The sequence below is a fragment of the Nesoenas mayeri genome (assembly GCF_963082525.1).
Source record: "Nesoenas mayeri genome assembly, chromosome: 28".
Lineage (NCBI taxonomy): Eukaryota > Metazoa > Chordata > Aves > Columbiformes > Columbidae > Nesoenas > Nesoenas mayeri.
Genome location: NC_137558.1, coordinates 1,100,491 through 1,119,330, shown reverse-complemented (window position 1 = coordinate 1,119,330; position 18,840 = coordinate 1,100,491). Strand labels below are relative to the sequence as shown.

General features: G+C 46.8%; 1 protein-coding gene across 1 annotated transcript; it reads right to left on the bottom strand.

The window, feature by feature from the left end:
- Nucleotides 1-14,155: 14,155 nt before the first annotated feature.
- HOXC8 (homeobox C8) lies at nt 14,156-17,466 on the bottom strand. Its single transcript, XM_080360493.1, is given in 3 exon segments — nt 14,156-14,524; nt 14,527-14,778; nt 16,681-17,466. Coding segments are annotated over 3 exon segments (726 nt in total). The 5' UTR covers nt 17,117-17,466; the 3' UTR covers nt 14,156-14,486.
- Nucleotides 17,467-18,840: the final 1,374 nt, after the last annotated feature.

Here is an 18,840-nt window from a genome sequence, read left to right as displayed (position 1 = left end):
CCCCCCCTCCCCTTTATTTTTTCATCTCCCCCCACTGATGCTCACACAGAGAGGGGAAATATATATATATATATATATATACAGGAAGAAAAAAATACGAGTCGGGAGATTTCCTCCCCCCCCCCTCCCAGCTTTAATTAGCAAATTGATGAACTGATTTAGGGAAAGGGAAAAAAAAAAGAGGCTTAAAAAAAAAATACATGCAATCCCAACACATGTGTTTTCTATCCCCCAGTAATTACTGAAAGGAAACGAATCCAAATCGGTGTCCCCCCCCCCGGCCGCCCGCCCCTCCCCGCCTGCAGATCCCGCTACTGGCAGCGCTGCTGCCCGGCCCTGCGGCCGCTCGGGCTCTTTGGGGGGGGTTCGGGGGGGTTTTACTGTTGCTTTCCCAGCCACGCTGTGTATTTGGGGCTGATTCCCGCGTGGGGCAAAAGATGGGGGTGCCCCCCCCCGCCTCGCCCACGCGTGTTGCGTTGGGAGGTGCCCACCCCCCCGCCACTACGTGCCCCCCGCAGCCACTTGGACATTCCAATTATTCGAGCAGGGCGAGGGGGGCTTTACTGTAAACTGCTGCCAAAATGGCTCTATGGAGATGCTCTAAAGGGGGGGGACACCCTTAGTCTCATCACCCCCCCCCCAAAAAATAAACCCCACACCTGCGTGTTTAAGGCCCACGCACCCCCCAGCTATGGGGCCATGAGCCTGCGCGCCCACATCGGATCAAACCCTCGAAGCTTTTAGAGGTAAATACAAGTGATGCCATTAAAAGGCTTTTTATTTAAACTGATTTCACCTTGTATCTGGGATCTCTGCCTCCCCCCGCCCCCCCCCACCCCCCCCCGCTTCGCTTTCTTTTTTAACTTGACATTTATGGCACACGTGAGTCCTAATTATTTATTTGGGTCTTTCGCTGGGAATTTATTCCTGCTCTTTACAACGGGGGTTATTCCTAGTCAAATATTGCTTTTTGCTGTAAATAACGCTGGGGGGGGAGCCGAGAAATAATGGTCAAAAATAAGGAGAACACCCCCCCAAATAAAAGGGGGGGCAACGGGATAACAAGCAACTAAGTCTCGGAGGTTTATATGGGGGTTTATTTCTCTCTCCCCCAGCCTGAAGTGCTTCGCATTGTTTTGGAGCCGTCTCTGCTCTCTGTAATTACAACCTCGGAGTCAGAGTCTGAGCAGCAGTTAATTAAATAAACCAAGGAGATGAAATCTCCCTTTTTTCCCCCCGAATACTTTTATTCGGAGCTTCAAGTTTTATCCCTCCTCGTTGGGGAGGGGGCGGCCTATTTGGGAGGCTTATTTCTTAATTAAAAGGCACTTTCTGCACCAAGATGCACGAAGCCATTATTAGCGAAAACACCCATTTCCCCCCATATCTTCCCGAGCAAAAAAACACACCCAGTGGCATTTCAGTTATTTTTCCTTAATACAAACCTTCCCAAACCCCCTTTTTTTCCCCCCCCCACCAGGTGAATAAAGATTATTTACCACCCCGTAGAGTTACTCAGACGAGTCATTTCTTTGCTTTTTCCTATGGCTTTTTTTTTGTTGCTTTCAGCGCGATGGAGGGAAATGGGTTTAAACGTGTTCGTGTTATTTTATTCTCTGAGTTGCTTTGGGAAAGTGGAGCAAAAGTTCAGGGCAACTCCAAGTTGCAGCGCGATTAAAAATACAGAGAAGAAGAATCATAATGATGGAGGGGAAAAGGGGGGAAAGAAGGGTTTTCCTCGCTTGTAAAACGACTCAATCGCTGCACAGATTTGCAGGGTTTGGAGGGTGAAAAACAAGGGGGAATTCTGGCAATTGTCAAAACACATGTCTGCTGAGCAGGAAGCTGGAGGTGTGCGGGGAAGAGAAATTAATCCGCTCCTACTCCTCAAATTCATCCCTCTTCTTTCTGCCGAGCTTGAAAGCGCTTTGGAGCCTTTATTCTGATTTTTCCCCGCGACGGGAGGAGGTTTTAATTCTCAAATATATATATATTTTTATATATATATATATTTATAAGGAGGGGGGTGATTGATTTCATTTATTTCTCTCCTTCCCCAGATTTATTGGCGAATCTCAGCCCAACAAAAGGAGGCAGCACCGAAAATCTCCCCGCGGAAACGGGACTTCGCTGGCTCTTAAATGACCGAGTAACCGCGTTGAGGGGAAGAAAAAGGAGCCAAAAACAAAAGTTAGCGGAGAAAATAGAAGCGAAGGGGGAACCTCCCCTGTTAAACCGCCGCAATTAAATGGGATTTGCTGATTAAACACCCCGCTGAATCAATCTCAGCGCTGGGAAAGGGACCCCCACCCCCCCTTTTTTTCTTGGGGGGGGTAAGGGGGGGGAAATCCTCATATTTGAAGGGGTGTAAAGCGCTTTGTTTATAGGGAGGGGTCTGCGGGATATTCCTGGTGCTTCCTTTGCTAAAACTGGGCTTAATGGTGCTTTGGGGTTTTATTTAAGCTCGGTTTAAATTCAGTTGGATCCAGGAAAATACCTTTTGGCCCCCAAACCTGCACAGGTGACAGGTAGCAACTTTTTCCCAGGGAAAAAAAGATACATATATATATGGATATATATATATAAATGGATATATATATGGATATATATGGAGATATATATGGATATATATATATGGAGATATAGATATATATATATCCCTTTCAGCTTTTAATTCGTGTTTTTCTCCAATTTGGGGTCTCTTTTCATGACAGAGTGGGAATATTCCCTAAAACCCCCCCAAAATGAACCAAAACCGACAATGGCGCTCATGACGTCACACCCGTCGCGGCCAAGAGTTTGTGGCTTAAAATGAGGAGGAAAAAGCCACTTTTTGCTGCATCTGCATGTGTTTCTATACGTGTGTCTATATGTCTATACATATATGGAGAGATGCAATTATTTCTGCGGGGTGTAGAGATTAAAAATAAGAAGGGAGGGGGTGTTATTACGTTCTGCAAGGGTAACTCAGGAGTGAAGAATTGTTGTCATTAACTATAGGCACTTTTATCCTTTATTCTTCGCAGATCCGAAGGCAGAAATTTAATCATAGGTGACTCGGAATAAAAATAATTCAGGAAACAATAATAGTTGCCTTAGTGATGATTTTTTTTTTAAAGGGGCGATCACTTAGGCAGAATTAAACTATATATTTGGAGACAATCTCTTGAGCACTTTGGTGAATTTATACATTGACATCGTCTTTAATCGAGCAACAATTTAATATTTCAGGATTTGCTTAAATACACTCATATTTTCAGGGGGAAAACACCGTTCCCGAGCTGACATGCCGCATCTATTTTTATGAGTTCGCGGACGCTGGGATGGTTTAAACCCCCCGTAACACGGAACGAAGGGAATAAAGAGGAAAAATAGGGCAAAAAAATGGGGGGAAAAGGGTAAAAACCCGCCTTGAATGAGCAGAAAGTGCGAGTGAGGAGCCTCAAATGGCTGCGGGAAACTTGGGGAAGTTTATGGGTGGGGAGGGGGCCGCATCAATGTTAAAGGGACTAAAACAGCTTTGTAAAGTGATTGGGTTTTAATATGTCTATTTTTCAGGCGGGAGAAGCTTATTCAGGACGTTGCGCTCTCTCCCAGCCGAGGGGGGGTATCTAATTTTAACACGCCCCCCCCCCCCCCCATTACACACCCAGACAAGGGGGGGGGTGGAAATAAGCCACCAAATAGCAAAACCTTGCGGGTTTCTGTCACTTGGTGGCAGTATACAAAACAAGTAAACAACAACGGGCGGGAATGGAAACGCTCCAACCCGGGGTGGGGTGGGGGGGAACCGCACAGGGGGGGGCCCACCTGTGGGACAAACGCTGCACCCCGCATCCCTTGGCGTGGTGCGGGATTTGGGTGGGTTTTTTTGGGGAGGTTTCTAAGTGTTTTGGGTGTTTTCTTCGCTTTGCTTCCAGTCTCCTATCGCCCCCCCCCCCCTCCTTTTTATTTTCCCCCCTCCCCGCCTCCCATTGAAACGCGGGGTCTTTAGTCTGGGGACAAAGAGTTTTACAGCCAAGGTGTGTCCCGGGTGACAAAGCGGCCCGAGCGGCCTGTCCCCTGCAGACTGTGTCCAGACACCCGCAATTGCGGGGACTTCGGCCTTTTATTGTGTTTGTGTCTGGGGGAAAAAGAGGATGGGGAGGGGGGAGACGGGGCCGCTTTTCTCCTTCCTCCTCCCCAGCATCTTCCTCATCCCCAGCATCTTCCTTCTCCCCAGCATTTTCCTCCTCCCAACCACTTTTATATCTTTAATTTAATTTAATTGTATTTCTTTTTTAGCCCTGACCTCAAAGCACTGAAAATTGTATTAATATTATTTTCCCCCTTTTCCTCCTTTTTTGAGGGGGGAGAAAAGAGCGAACTGCAGGGATTAACCCCCCCGCCAACAATAGTAATAAGATCCCCAACTATCCCCTCCAACAATAAAATCCTTGATCCCTCAATGTTCCGCATCATCTTGTCCCAAAGTGTATTTCGCCCCTCTATGACTAATTATTTGATCTTCTCCTCCACACGCCGAGCGCCGCAAATTTATCTCTCAGGATAAAAAATAGAGATAGAAAATAACCACCAACAAACCACAATTACCAACCCAAACAAATCCCACAAAGCTCCGTGTAGAAATACACCCCCCCCCCCACCCCTAAAAATAATCACATTTATTGGGGAAATAACCACAAAGATACGGATCCCCATCGCAAATCGATGTGAGCATCACCACGCTCACGGCTCGCACATAACGCCTGTATATATATACATATATATATGATTTCTGGTGGGTTTGGTTAATTCGTTCCCCAACCCGAAATTCCTTCACACGCCCGAGTTGGGAAATCGCGTCTTTCTAATAATTTCTTTGTAGTTCCAGGATTATTTTCTCCCCAGGTTCTTACAACACGGCGGATTCCACACAATAAACCCACCCACGCCTTTTTGCTCTGTATTTATATATATTTGATCGCAACACGCGGTTTTAGACGCCGCGATAAACGCCCACGCGCGGGGAAGATCGTATCAAATTAGAGCCGGGTATAAATGCTCTCAGCGTGTTCCCATTTAATACAAATCCCTCCTGTTTGCACAAACCCCGTTTACGTCCCGGACTCAACACCTCGGAATAAAACGCCCCTGTAAATAAATTCAGCAGCGTTTGGGCCGCCTTTTAATATTTTCTATAGAATCCTGATTTGATTTGATTGTATTTTCCTCCACCGATTACATCTGTCGAAGAAAACCTATTATTTCCTGCAAGTCCATGCCAATAACACGTGGCGATTTTCTTATAATGTTGCAGCTACAAGCAGCAATTTATTTCCTCTGCTTTAGGCTGAGATTTAGGGAAAAAACCCAAGCTCGCAGAATATAAATCATTCCGTTATTCCAGCTCTACATCCTAAAATTGTTCCTCAGCAAAGCGAGCGGCTGAAGGATGACAATACGTCAAGGGAAAGGAGAAAATCAATACATTTCCAAGTTGGTTTGGGGGTTTCCAGGCCTGGCAGGAGGTTTAATGCGGGGAGCGGGGAGCGGGGAGGGGGAGCAGACGGATTTCAGGCTGAAAACAATAAAAGATCCCATTTCTGTAATCATGTGGTTCCAATAAACACTCATTGTTTGCTCATAAAATGTCTTTACGACCAGGCGCGGTCCGGGCTGAGCCTCCACACAACGGGCTTTTCCCAGCGAACAAAACCAAGGCAAACCCGGCTCTTTCCCCCTTTTGCTTTATATCTCCCCGAACCTTCTATTTGATTCCACGCTCGGCAAATGAAACATCAATGGAAAGCCGCGTGTTGTCTCAAAGGCAACGCGCTGCAAACTTGGGGTTCAAAGCGCTTTTGCAAGGGAAAAGGGGGAACCGCAGCGCTCGGTTTTGTTCGGCCGATAATTTCCAGCCCCAAAGGCAGGAGAGCGGCTTTACCAGATTTCTCGAAAGAAAAGCGAAGCCAACTTGGGAAACTTGGCCTTTTTCTTTTTTTTTTCCTTCATTTTTTTTTGTTCTTAATTAAATTTAACACGCCGCCACCAGAAACCAGCGCAGAAGTTCACAAACCGCGCTCGCTAATTAACCTCTGCCAACGCGCGCTGAGAATTAACACAGAGGAGGCCATTTTTATTAAGAAACAACAGAAAACAACATTTCTCTTTCTGTTTTAAAGCACGAAAGGAGAAAATGAGGCGCCCCTCTGGCCTCCAAACCCCCCCCTTTCCTCCCCAAAATCCCCCTTCCCGCAAAGGCCCAACCAGCCACACACTCACACCCCCCCCAAAATCGCTTATAATACACCAGAAAATCGCCATCTCCTCCACCACCCTTCCCCCCACAGGGTTTATTTTATGTCCGCCCCTATATATGTATATACATCCAGCCCTATGCGTGCACAGGCTGGCATGACCAGCAGCAAATCTCTGCTCACGCACACGCTCCTTATTATTATTCTTATTTAAAACACAGAGGATTTATCAAGGAGGGGGAAAAGAAATACAACCTCGGGAGGAAATGAAGTCACTGCATTTTATATATGTGTATATATATATATCTTTACGCGGCAGCGGTATACACAGGGAGATAGATAAGATTAGATGATGGATGGGTAGGTGGGGAGGTAGGTGGATGGATAGGTAGAGGGGGAGGTTAGGAGGGGAAGGGTCACGCTTTAAATCTCACCCGTTAAACCGGAATTAAAGTTGCTGGAGGAAAGGAGGGGAAAAAAAAAGCAGAAAATAATAAAGAATAAGGGAAAGGGGAGGGACTTTTGCACGCAGATAAAACAGAAAAGCCAACAGCGTGTTAACCACTTCGCAGGAGAAACCAGAGCGCTTCTAAAAGTCATTATTGTGATTATTTGTGACGTGCCGGAGCTTGTTTCCATCGCTCCTTTGCAAGGGGGAGTTCAATAAAATTCCCTAAAATTCAACAGAATTCAATAAAATCCAATAAACCCCCCCCTTTCCGGCGAACTTTACACCCACCCGGTTACCAAGAAGCGGACGCTCTTGGGATGCAAAGAGTTGATTGTTAATCAGCTCGCTCTTAATATTAATTATCGGCGCGGGGAAGAGGCGCGGAGCCGCGCGGAAGAAGCGCAGGCCGCGGAGGGGGCGGGGGGGGGAGGGTGGCGGGTTGGTGGGGGGGGTGGTTAAGGGGGGGGCAATGGGCGTGCAAGGCCTCGCGCACACAATTAGCAGCGCAGCTCATTAACTCCAGCACTACCAGCCGCCTCGGACGCCCCACCCGGGTTGCGCCGAGCCGGCCCCTCCGCGCATGCGCTTCGTCCCCCCCCCCTTTTATTTCTTAATGTTTTTAAAGGAAAACTTCAGAGGATTAATTCTTCCATCTCTATTTTTGCATTTACCCCCCACACCCCTTTCCCCTTCTGCTCCCATTACCCCCCACCCCACACCCCCCCTTCCCCTTCCCCATCCCCCGGCGCCCCCCAACCTGCCTCCCGCACCCCGAATATGACATCAGCAACAGCAAATCCTATTTTCTTTCCCCCCCACATCTCCCCCCCCCCCCCCCCCGAATTAACTGCATTTCTGCCGCCCCGCAGCAGCTTTTCCTTCATATCCAAGCTACACCCCTCGCTCACACAACGATGCATCATTATCCTCAACACCCGGGCTATGGATCATTAGTTACACATTTTAACCAATAAGGGAACACTTACCAGAGGCTCCTGTCTCCCCCTCTCCCTCTCTCTCACTCTCTCTTTTTTTTCTCTGTCTCTCCCTCTTTCTGATCCACTGACGCTGCAGCTCAGCTCCAAAATCATTAAAAAAAAAGACCAAAACAACCAAAAAAAAAACAGGCGTCAAAAGCAAAATAGTTCTTCTCTGGTTGGGGAAGAGATGGGGGAAGCTCGGAGGAGGAATCTGTGTCTCTCTCTGGGGTTGTTGGGGGTTTTTTGGATGGTTTTGGGGGTTTTTTTTGGCTTTAAAAAAATAAAGGTATTTACAACTGCTTGTGCCCCTCAGCGTCGCATCCTGCAAAGGAAACGCGGCGCGTTTTGCCCCTAGGGGTGGGGAATAGGAGGCGGCAACCAGACGCAGCAGTAAACTCATTAATGCCAAAATGCCCAAAGCAACCGAGAATTCCAACCCCAAGGAGACGAGGGGAGGGGGGGGAAACAAAAAAAAAAAAAGCGAGATTTTTTTTAAATGAAAAAAAAAAATTAATAATCATCATCACGCTAATAATTAAGGGGGGGAAAAATACCATCCTACCCCTGGCACTGCTTGGACTGTTAAAGGCAAGACTACTGCGAAAGAGTCATAAGAGAAACCACAATAAAAAGTTCACGTTCATGGATGGAGTCCACATGACTTCCTGTGGCCAATCCAACTTGTGATTCAGTCGTAAACTTTTATTGCTCAGCTGTAAATTTTCTGCAAACAACCAGGAATGCGTTGCATTTTTTTGTGACGAGTGCAAATGCTCTCGTCTGTCGCCATGTTTATACAATTCTGCTTTAATATTAGCGTTTGCCCCCCCTTTGTGCCCCCCCCGCCTTCTCTGTCCCCCTTTTTTATCCTTTAAGCCACCGCGTTAATATAAAGGAGGGTGGGGTTTATATATTTTTCTTAGTTTTATTTTCAAGCCAGATTCGGTTTAATGCGATGATTATGAGCTGCTCGGTTTAATTTCCACCTCTTTATTTAAACTAAATAGACTCGGCCTTTAGCGCGGAGTCTCCGTGTCGCTAATTAATTGCGGGGGGGGACACACACACACGGTGAAACATCGAGAAAGGGAAGAGGTGGAGATCAAAATGGAGCACATTGCATTGGGAAAATGAATACAAGAAACGGCGAGCGCATGTTAATTTTCAACAGCATGGAATGAATGAGCAAGGACAAGATGCTCGAGGAGAAAAACAAGGGGAAAGGATGAATTTCTGGCCACCCCGGATTTCCCTGCCAGGCAGATCCGCAAAGGGTGTGTCCGCTGCAAATGAAACCGTCCCCGGGCAAAAAAATGCCTCTTCCCACCTTTTTCCCCCCCAAAAAAGCCCATTTCCAGCCCTCCGCGGCCCCATCCATCTCCGCGCACCCCGGGGGCACCTGGAGCTGCCCCAATTCCCCCCGAAACTTCAGCCAAAGGCGCGATATCGCCCCAAAAACTTGCATCCCCTCCACTAAATTCCCCAAACCCACTCAGCTTTCTGGGACACCTACACACACGTTTATCAAGCGCTTTTGCTAATTATTATTCTTTTCCTAGGCTCTTTTTTCCCCCGGCCTTTTGTTTTACCGCACCGCAGCGATACCTGATAAAAAGCGCTATTTTTTATTATTATTTTTTTTATTATTATTATTTTCTTTTAGCCCTTTCATTTTATTTATTTTACATTTTCCTTTCCTAACCCAGCGGGCTCCTTGTAAACTGCTGGGAAATATCGATTTGGAAGAGGAGCGACATTTTTGGGCCGTGTCGAGGCCTGCAATGGAGGCACCACGCGAACCACAACGGGTGTAAATAGGCGACCGCAAAGCCCAGCTTAACTCAGCCCGGCTCCCGCACATTAAACCCTGCGAGGAGCCGCCTTGCTGCTTATAGAAAGACATACATATCTATTTTCCCCGCTTCCCAAGCCCAAATTCCAGCTCGCACGCACCGAAAAAATTAGGCGGAGGTGATGGTTTTATGCCGCAATTTTCCCCACCGGTTTCTCTCTGTACACGCACATTTCCGAGTCTTAATTTAATTTTAATTGAGGAAAATTCAACAAGGGGGTGTGTGGAGGAAAAGGGGGGGGGATGTCTCACTCCATGCCTCTTGAATGTATTTATTTTTGCTTTCTCCCCCTGGCTGGCTGCGTGTCTGGCTGCCCAAACAACACAAAGGTTGTAATACAACCGGATGGAAGGGAAATTACTTTATTCACTTTACAAACCACCAATAAATTTTATAACAGGTAGTTAAAAGTTACGAGGGGGGAAACTACGACCACAACAGCTTCCCGAGCACAATAGAGATCCCATTTTTTCCAGAGAGCGGACAAGATCATAAATTCCATAATGGGAAGGGGAAATTTTGATCGCGGCGGGCACAGAATAACCTGGGCGCGCATTTACTAAGGAGAATTTCGGACCATCGTTTCGCTCCTTCTATCCGCCCCCCCCCCCCCCAAAACCACCTCCCCTCTCCTTATATTAGCGAAGATATTTTCGGGGCGGGGGGGGCGGGGAATAAAAGGATTTAAGCCGAGGGTTAAGTGTGGGAGGTAAAAATAGGACGAGCTTAAATAATAATAATAAAGACATAGAGCAGAATCGCCTTTTTCTAACAAAACTAGCTCAGAAAGTTTCCCCCCCTCCGCCCCCGCGCATTTTCCGCCCCTCCCGCCTTTCTCGCCCCCATCCGCGCAAAAATAAATGGAATGCCCGAGAAATTCGTTGTCTCCCCACCAGAATCCGCGCCCATTTCGGGGTATAAAACCTAAACGAATTTTTCCGCCTAATGGCTGCGTTCTGGCGCGGCGGCGGTGTGATTAGAATAATAAATTAAGAGAAAATAAGCAATATGCTCAAACTCAGCTTTTCGAGGAATTATATTTTTCACAAATCACAAATGGAGATCCGAAGGAAATTTGATTGGCTAATAAAAAGCCTGGAATAGGACGATATTTCTTACTTGAGGCGGGTAGATGAGTCTAATTTCAGTAATACCGCAGCTATGATCACTTCTGAATAAGCCACTTTGTGAGGAGCGAATCTTCTCTCAAATTACTTTCCCCCATAAAATAGTCGCTTCTCTTTTGCTCGGGAAATGATGGAGTGATTACAGAAATAACTGGATGTCATCTGAAGATGCGACTCTGTTCTGTTGACTACAAGAGCATAAACATTTACCCCCAAACGAACTGCTGCCGCCGTACTTTCCATAATTTAACTCCAGAGCCTTTGGATAGATAAATGTCATCCCGTAGCATTCGTTCGGAGAAAACTACTTAGATTTGGGGATTTCAATATGATGGATGGAGTGCGGATGCAGCTTCTTTTTTAGTAGTATTTTTAAACACTTTGCTAAGTTCTCCCTCTCCTTCCCCCTTCGTTGGGTGGATATTTTAAATGCGAAGAATTGATCGCGATTTTTTATTCCTCAAGCAACGTAACATCAAATGTGGTTTATTTGCACTGATTTTTGCGGGTTTTTAATTCCTGGAATGAATGAACGCACATCCATCCTATGATAGGGGAGGGGGGGGAAATATCCCTTGTAAACACTGGATAAATAACCCCAAGGAAAAAAATACAATAGAATAATTTATATAAAGCTCTGTTAGAACAAACCGCTCTGGTTTATGGCTAATAAACCCGCTTACCTTCCGCGCCTGCCCTCGACGTGGAAAACTCTAGAATAAACCTTACTGGTGCCTTTTAAACAATGTATTTCTAAGGAGATTTAACGCCGGATAAGGAGAATATTACAGGGAAATGTGCCTGTATCGGTATTTGGGGAGTGGGCGCTGCAGCCTCAGCCCCATCCCCATCCCCGGGTAGGATCTGATGCCATTTGGGGGCGATTATTACCCCCCCAGCCCCATTTCTCCCTGGGGCTGCAAATATAATGGGGGGGGGGAAGGAGAATCAATAGGTGCGGGTGCACCCACCCGCGTCCCCTTTTCCTGCGCGCCGCGTAAATATTTTTAATTAGATTTTAGGTAATTATCCCCCCCCCCCCCACACACACACACACCCCCTCCCCGGGCAGAATCCAGCCATTCCAAGCCCTGAGGCATTTAAATCCTTTAAGCCTCGGTGGGTTTTGGGTTAAAAATATGTGAAGCCCACAGAGGAACCCTCCAGACATAACTGAGGAGCCTTGTGCTGCCTTATCTGCAATATCTGGGTAAACATCCCGTCTAGTGCTGCATCCCTGGGCTCTAGATGATGGAGTCCATATATCAGCAGGGAAAGGGGGAATAAAGAGCAGAGATAGACCCGGTTTTACAGATCAATAGACCCCGTTCAACGAAACGAGGCTGGTGGGAAGAGAAATATTTGGGAAGTTCATCTCCTATGTGAGAAGTGGGAGGGAGAGCGGAGGGCGGCAGTGGCGGGTTTTGCTGGGGATAGGATGGAAGATAGTGATATAAAATAGGGAAATGGAATCCTAGGAAATGCAGGAGGGAAAGAAAAGACTGGAATAAAATAATAAACTGGAATAATAAAATAATATTATAATGGTCGCGACGATAGTCATAGTCAAATAAAAGGTTGTGATACGTTTGGGATGGTGTCCATGGGGAAGAGGAATTGAAGGGAAGTAAAAGGGACTTGGAGCCCGAGGGAACAAAAATAACCTAAATAAATAAAGCGCTTTGTGGTGTTTTTCTATAGGAAAACGCGCTGTCCCGAGCCCGCCGAGTGCCCAGAGCCGGGCAGGTTTCACACCACCTCAACCCTCCCAATTCCTCACCCACAACACCCAGAAATGGGAGAAAATCGGCGTTTCCTGCCCAAGCCGAGCAAGAAAAGGGTTTCACTGCACCCCAGAGCAGGGTACAAAACCAGCTCCTTCCAATGCCATTTCCCAGCTGGGAGAAGTGAAAACCCAACCTTGATGCACTTTATCCCACCCCACGAAGAAACCTTCCCCCCCCACCGCAAACACTTAGTGCTGGAGACATTGCAATCGCTTCTTTTATTTCTATTTTATTTTACGTTATTTTGGGGAACCACAGCTTCAAGCGGACAATTAGCAGCCCCGTTGGCATTTTTAATGAGCATTTTGCCATCGTAGCGGTGAAATGCCAGGGAGGCAGGAGGGGGAGATCACTACCCCCCCCCCCAAGTCACCTCCAGCAGCCAAATCTTCCCATTTCCTCCCCAAAACAAGAGGAGCTTTGGGTTTTGCAGCGTTCCAAGGATGGACGAGCGCACTCTGAGCGACGGACACGCGTGGGCGGTTGGCAAGAGAGACACAGCACCGCAGGCAGCGCAGTCCTTTTAAAATCCTTTATTTTTATTATTATTATTATAATTATTATTATTTACGTCATGTCTCACGTATACAATACAAATCCACGGCGTCCAGAGATGTGGGTTGCTATTTTTTTTCATTTTTTCCTTTTTCGGGCGGTAATTGCTACATTCAGAGTTTGAACACGCAGAACTATGTTTTTACATAAAACAAATGACGATTTCCTTTATTCGTTTCGAGCATGTTGCATTAACAGATAAGTCAAGACAAATAGATAACTATACATTCAGTGCAATTTAGTTCTACACTACTTTATAAGCACAATAAAATAATACAATACTGTGCGTTCTCAACTAGGCAGTTTCAGTTGTTGGGATTATTTTTTTTAATGGTTTTTTAATTTTCCAAGAAAATAAGCAGCAACGAACGACAATAAAACCGCATTACAAATACTTTCAAAGCATGACTCCTTCTATAGGTAGTGATAAAGTACAATACAAGGTTGGTTGGTGGTGTTGGTGGGGGTTTTCTTTGTATTCTTTATTGTTATTTTTCTGCTACTTAGTAGCTCGCATCAGGGCAAAAACACAGCGCTCTCTCTTCAATAAATCCTCACCAAGTAAAATTCCCGATACGTAAGCCCCTTGTTGCTAATAGGTTTGCTAATTATTGCAGGTTTTCCCTTTAGGTAGTACATGAAGAATTTCGAGTGCTCACACAAGCAAAGAGTAAACAGCGCCTATAGAAATGAGGAAGGGTTTGGGTTGCTTTTTTTTTTTTGCTTTTTTTTTTAAGATTTTCTTTACGTTTTTTGGCCTATCAAGGTATATACAAGCCCCAGACCTATAGGAATGGGGAGGGTTTGGGGGTGTGTTTGGGTGCTACCAGGTATGCTCACCCTCCAAGCTCCTCTTCTTATCTGGCAGGGGCTGCAGTTCGGGCCCCTCCGGGGAGGGTGATAAATGGCTGGTGGGAATGGAGATCTCCACAGATAGACAGACAGACACTACACAAACAAGCTAAAGGAAGCACCCTCGGCTTTCCCCAGGGCGGGGGGGGGGGGGGGGGGAGGCACTGGGGGAGAGGCAAAACCCGAGCTTCAAAAGAGACCAAAAATCAAGAGGCCAAGGCAAAGCTGGTCCCAGCAATACATATTTTGCCCCCGTGGTTGTGCGCAGCTTCGCAGGCGGGAGCAGGGACGAGCAGTGACATTCGCTTGCAGGCTTGGCTTTGCACTGCTGGGGCTCGGGGGGTGGCTTTGCTTTGCTGGATTATTTCACTTCATATTGTGTTTGGTCCCCCCGCTCTCGCAGTCGAGCCAACTATGTATTTATTGAGCTAAAAAACGCAGCTATTAAAAAGAAAAAAAGTTAAAAAAAAAAAAAAAGAAGAGTAGGGGAAGTTTCTATGACAATAAAAAAGGCTACAACTGTTTGACAGGTAGTTACTGCTGTGTGAGCCTCTCCATTCTATACTCTATAAAAGCAAATGACCGTCGTAAACATCTCGATTTATCATCTGCCATAAAACGAGACTTCAAGGGGCTGAGAACTCAGTCCTTGCTTTCTTCTTTTTCCTCCTCTTCTTTTCCTCTTCTTCATTCCCTTCTTCTTCCGTTTTCTCCTCGTCCCTGGCCCCCGGCAGCTTATCTTTGTTGTTTTCTTTTTTCCACTTCATCCTCCTGTTCTGGAACCAGATCTTCACTTGTCTCTCGGTCAGTCCCAGGGCGTGAGAGACCTCAATTCGCCGCTTCCGTGTCAAATACGGGTTGAAGAGGAACTCCTTTTCTAACTCCAGGGTCTGGTACCGGCTGTAAGTCTGTCTGCCACTGCGTCTTCCGGGAGCTGTAGGACACAAACATCAAATAACTTCTTAATTCTCCCCATTTCGCAACTCCCCCACCCCACCCCGAGCCCCCCTTGCCTCGATTTTCCTAAAGAAACTGCTCACCCTCCCCCCAAAAATAAGCCCCCCTCGGATTTTGGGGTATTAAAGGCACTAAAGGGAAGTCGCTGGGTTATTATTAATAATTAGAGGGCTGGTGTGGGTGTTAATCCTGGTGGGCAGTTGTGGGGAGTGCTCAGCTCTGCCTGCCTGGCTGGGTGCAGGGAGGTGGGTGTCAAGCTCATTCACAAAAGAGACCTTTCCAGTCTCCTCAAAGGTGATTCTGGCTGCTGGATCCTGGTGGGCAGCTCCATTTTAGTCAAAAATGATAGCTGTTTTCCTAGGAAAGGTGCATTGTGCACCATCAAAACCTCTTCAGCCTTTCTCCTTCTCCCTATTCCTTTTTTAAAATTCCTTTCTCCCTTTTCTTTCTCTCTTTTCTTTCTCCCTTTCTCTTTCTCCCTTTCTCTCATTCTCTTTCTTCCTCTCTTTCCTTCTCTCTTTCTCTCTCTTCCTCTCTCTCTTTCTTTCTCTCCAAATGCCCAACTCCTGCTGCCTTTTCCAAACGTTGATCCCCAAAATACAGACTCGGGGTCCTCCTGTTTGCTGATATTTACGCTGAACATTGTAGCTGAATTTCCCATTCACGCCCCTCTCCTTTCGGTCAGGTCTGTGTGAAGCACACAGAGGGGTGCATACTTGCCTGTGCAAACACAGGAATTAGATTTAAACCAAGTCGAGATGGACATTTGCAGCAATAGGCAGAAAAGAGGGAGAAAAAGGGCTGAGCAGCTGAGCCCCTGCACTTCCTTCTGCACGGTCCTTAATGAGAAAAACAAGCTGTTTGCGAGAAAAATCACGGTGAAAAAAAGCTCCAGTTTGAAATGATTGCATCCTTGAGCCCAGCTCTAGGTCAAAGCTTAGATAAATAGCGTGTTTTCCTCTGCGTCTATCTCCCAGCCTCTGGGCCACATCCTCTCTGCATCAGCCACAACTCCTTTCTATTTGCTTTATATTTATTTTCCTGTTGTTGTTCAATTTTGGTGGGGCTAAGGGGGGAAACCTGAGGGCTCTGATTGTCCTGAAAATCACCACTAACCTTCACATGGTTTGAATTAACAAGGCTTCTGGACAACCTTGCTCCTTAGGTGGGGGAAACTTGTACTTTGAAGTATTTCGCTTTCTGTGCAATTATCTGGACTTCGCATGAGCAAAGTTCCATTCAGCCCAAATTATTTGGAATTGCCCACCCCCTTTTTTTGAAGCCAGGACAGCAGACTGTTCTCCACCCCACCCCAGCTCTAAGTTTCCTTTTCTGCCTCAACTTTTATCTCTAGGCTTTAAGAAACAGATGTAAAGTCTTAGTAATACTTAGACAAGTTCCCACCTTTCAGGCTTCGTCTCCAAGCGGTTATGAAGGGCTATATGACATTTTAAAGAGCGGTGTATTATCAACATGCAAATAACCTCGTGGGAGCTGTATCTTATTGCCTATCCTCAAGGCAAGCAATAAAACCCAAGTTTTACTTTATTGTGATTTAAGCCTTTTGCAGGGAATCACCTTGCTGGCTCTCTAGTAACTGCTGGCTTGTTTGCTTTCAAAGGTCTTCCTAAAAAGAAGCAACATTAGCACAAAACTGCTCATTCCTTTCATATTTCACATCTACGCCCCTTATATTTATATCCTTACATATATATATGTATGCATATGTGTGTATGTGCATGTTTATAGATCTGTTTGTGCTTCTATATGCATACATATATATATAGATAGACAGACAGACAGAGAGAGGAGAGAGAGAGAGAGAAAGAGAGAAAAAAATAGAGGAAAACATTTAAGGAGGAGGAAAAAAGGTCCTAACCGTGAGGTCTCATCCATGGGAACATGAGACTGGGAGACGAATTTTGATTTAAATGCCCTTGTCCCTCGCTAGAGTTACTGTTGGAAGACGATTTACAGTCAGGATATTGTACAACAGTCGTCTCTTGCTGAGCACCATAAAGCGATTGCCTCGGTAGAGCTTCATATCCATAGAATTTAGAAGCGTCTCCGTGACACGCCAAGGCGCATGGGTTTTGCTGGTATCCAGAGTTGGAGATGCTGGAGGTTCCGTGGTGGAAAAACTCTTGGACGTGGTGTGAAGGGTGCTGGAAGGTGGGAGCAGTGGTGCCCGGACCATACACCAGAGCATGGCTCCTGCTAACACTTTGTGGAAATCTGCAGTCGTAGTAAGTTGGCTCCAGCGATTCACCGCCTTTGTACTTGGAAAAGAGAGGATTTACAAAGTAGGAACTCATGACCCTCGCATGCAAAAAAAAAAAAAAAAAAAAGACAAAAAAAAAAAAGACGGTTTAATTCTGGCTTAGTGCGAGATTGTCCCTGGACTGTCTCAAGTCCCGCTTTTGAGTGGCTCTTTTATTTTTTTAATGCGATCTCAAAGGCGTTTCATGGTGCCTCTGTGTGTCTGCACGGTGGGTTCTCGGTGCTCTTGACTTCTCTTGTAATCTGTCGGTAGGTAGAGCTCTCTCTCTCAGTTTCTCTGTAACTCTGCTCCTTCCCTTTAACACCACAGGCAAATTCCTCAAAATCCCGGTGGTGTGGCTTTTTTTTTTTCCTCTCTTCTTCTCTTTTTTTTTCCCTCCTCTCCCTGCCCGCACACGCGATGTGTTCACATCCCTCCGCCACGCTCAGCCCTGCCAGCCAAATCACTGCGTTTTGGGGCGCTTTATTTTGGTTTGGGGGGGGGGGGGGTGGATGAAGGAAAGGTGGTGGATGCCGGGGCGGGGGACACACACAACCCTCCGGAAAGCGGGGAGGGAGGGGGGGGGCCCACACCTAATGAGTGGAGGAGGGTGAAGGTGCGCATTAATATCCAACAACACCCCCCCACACACCCCCCCTTCTTTTTTTTTGCCTCTTTTTTTTTCCCAGCAGCAGCCTCTTCACTGATGGCAGCAAATACATGCGCTGGGAGGTCAGCCTAGGTAACCTCAACAGGTAAAGCGAGCCCAAGCAGCCCCCCCTTGTCACCCCCCCCCCCCAAAGAACAAAACGGGGTGAGCTCCTTCTAGTGCTCAGCATCGTGTGTGTGTCCCCCCCGCCCATGGGGTCACCCATTTGCCAGGGAGGATGGTTGGGGGTGTCTCTGGTGTTGTTCTTGTTGTTGTTATTGTGTTGGGGTTTGGGGGTGGGAGGGTGGGTTTGGTCCCACCTAAAGGGGGGGGGGGGGGGGGGGTGCAGAAAGAGAAAGGCGAGGGGGGTTCTGGTGTGGTTGGAGTCGCTGAGCACGGATTTCCTCCTTTTTTTGGGGGGGTTATTATGATTTTTCCTTCATTTTTTGGGGGGTGTGCGTGTTGTTGTTATTGTGATGGTTGGGGAGCAAACAAACAAAAGCTAAAACGGGAGCGAGCGGGCGAGGGAAGCGTCTCCCTATTGATTGGCTGCTCCTTGCTGTCCTTCTTTAAAGAAAATAAAGGCAGAAAATTATGGGGAGTTATTTATCCCCCCCCCGACCCCCCCCCTTTGCTTCCTTTCAAACCAACCACTGAAAATCCCCGGCTGGGAATAACAGGGAAGCGCCTTTCCAAGGGAATGAAGTAGATTATTGCTACTTTGGGTGAAAAAGAGGCGAAGTGAGACAGAAAGTGTGGACCCCCCCGTTTTGTGCGTGTGAAAAAGAACCAGCGAGCTTCTTTTTGCTGTGGTTTTGCTGTTCAACATAGTGATTTCTCCTCCCCCCCCTTTTTTTCTCCTATTGCGAGTGGTATTTGTGCCCCTCGCCCCCATGTTTTCTTGCACTCGCTGGAACCTTTCACTTCGGACACTTCATTTTTACGACCGCACGAAGGAACTGAGCTCATTAAAAACCCGCCACACAGAAAATCATCAGGATTCGTGTTAATTTTTCACGGGAGTGGGGGTGGGGGTTGGAGGGGGGGTGGGAAGGACACACGACAGCGACACTTTGGGAGTGATTCCTTTCTGTAGAGCGGCAAAAAATTGTCAGAGCCACTTCATGACA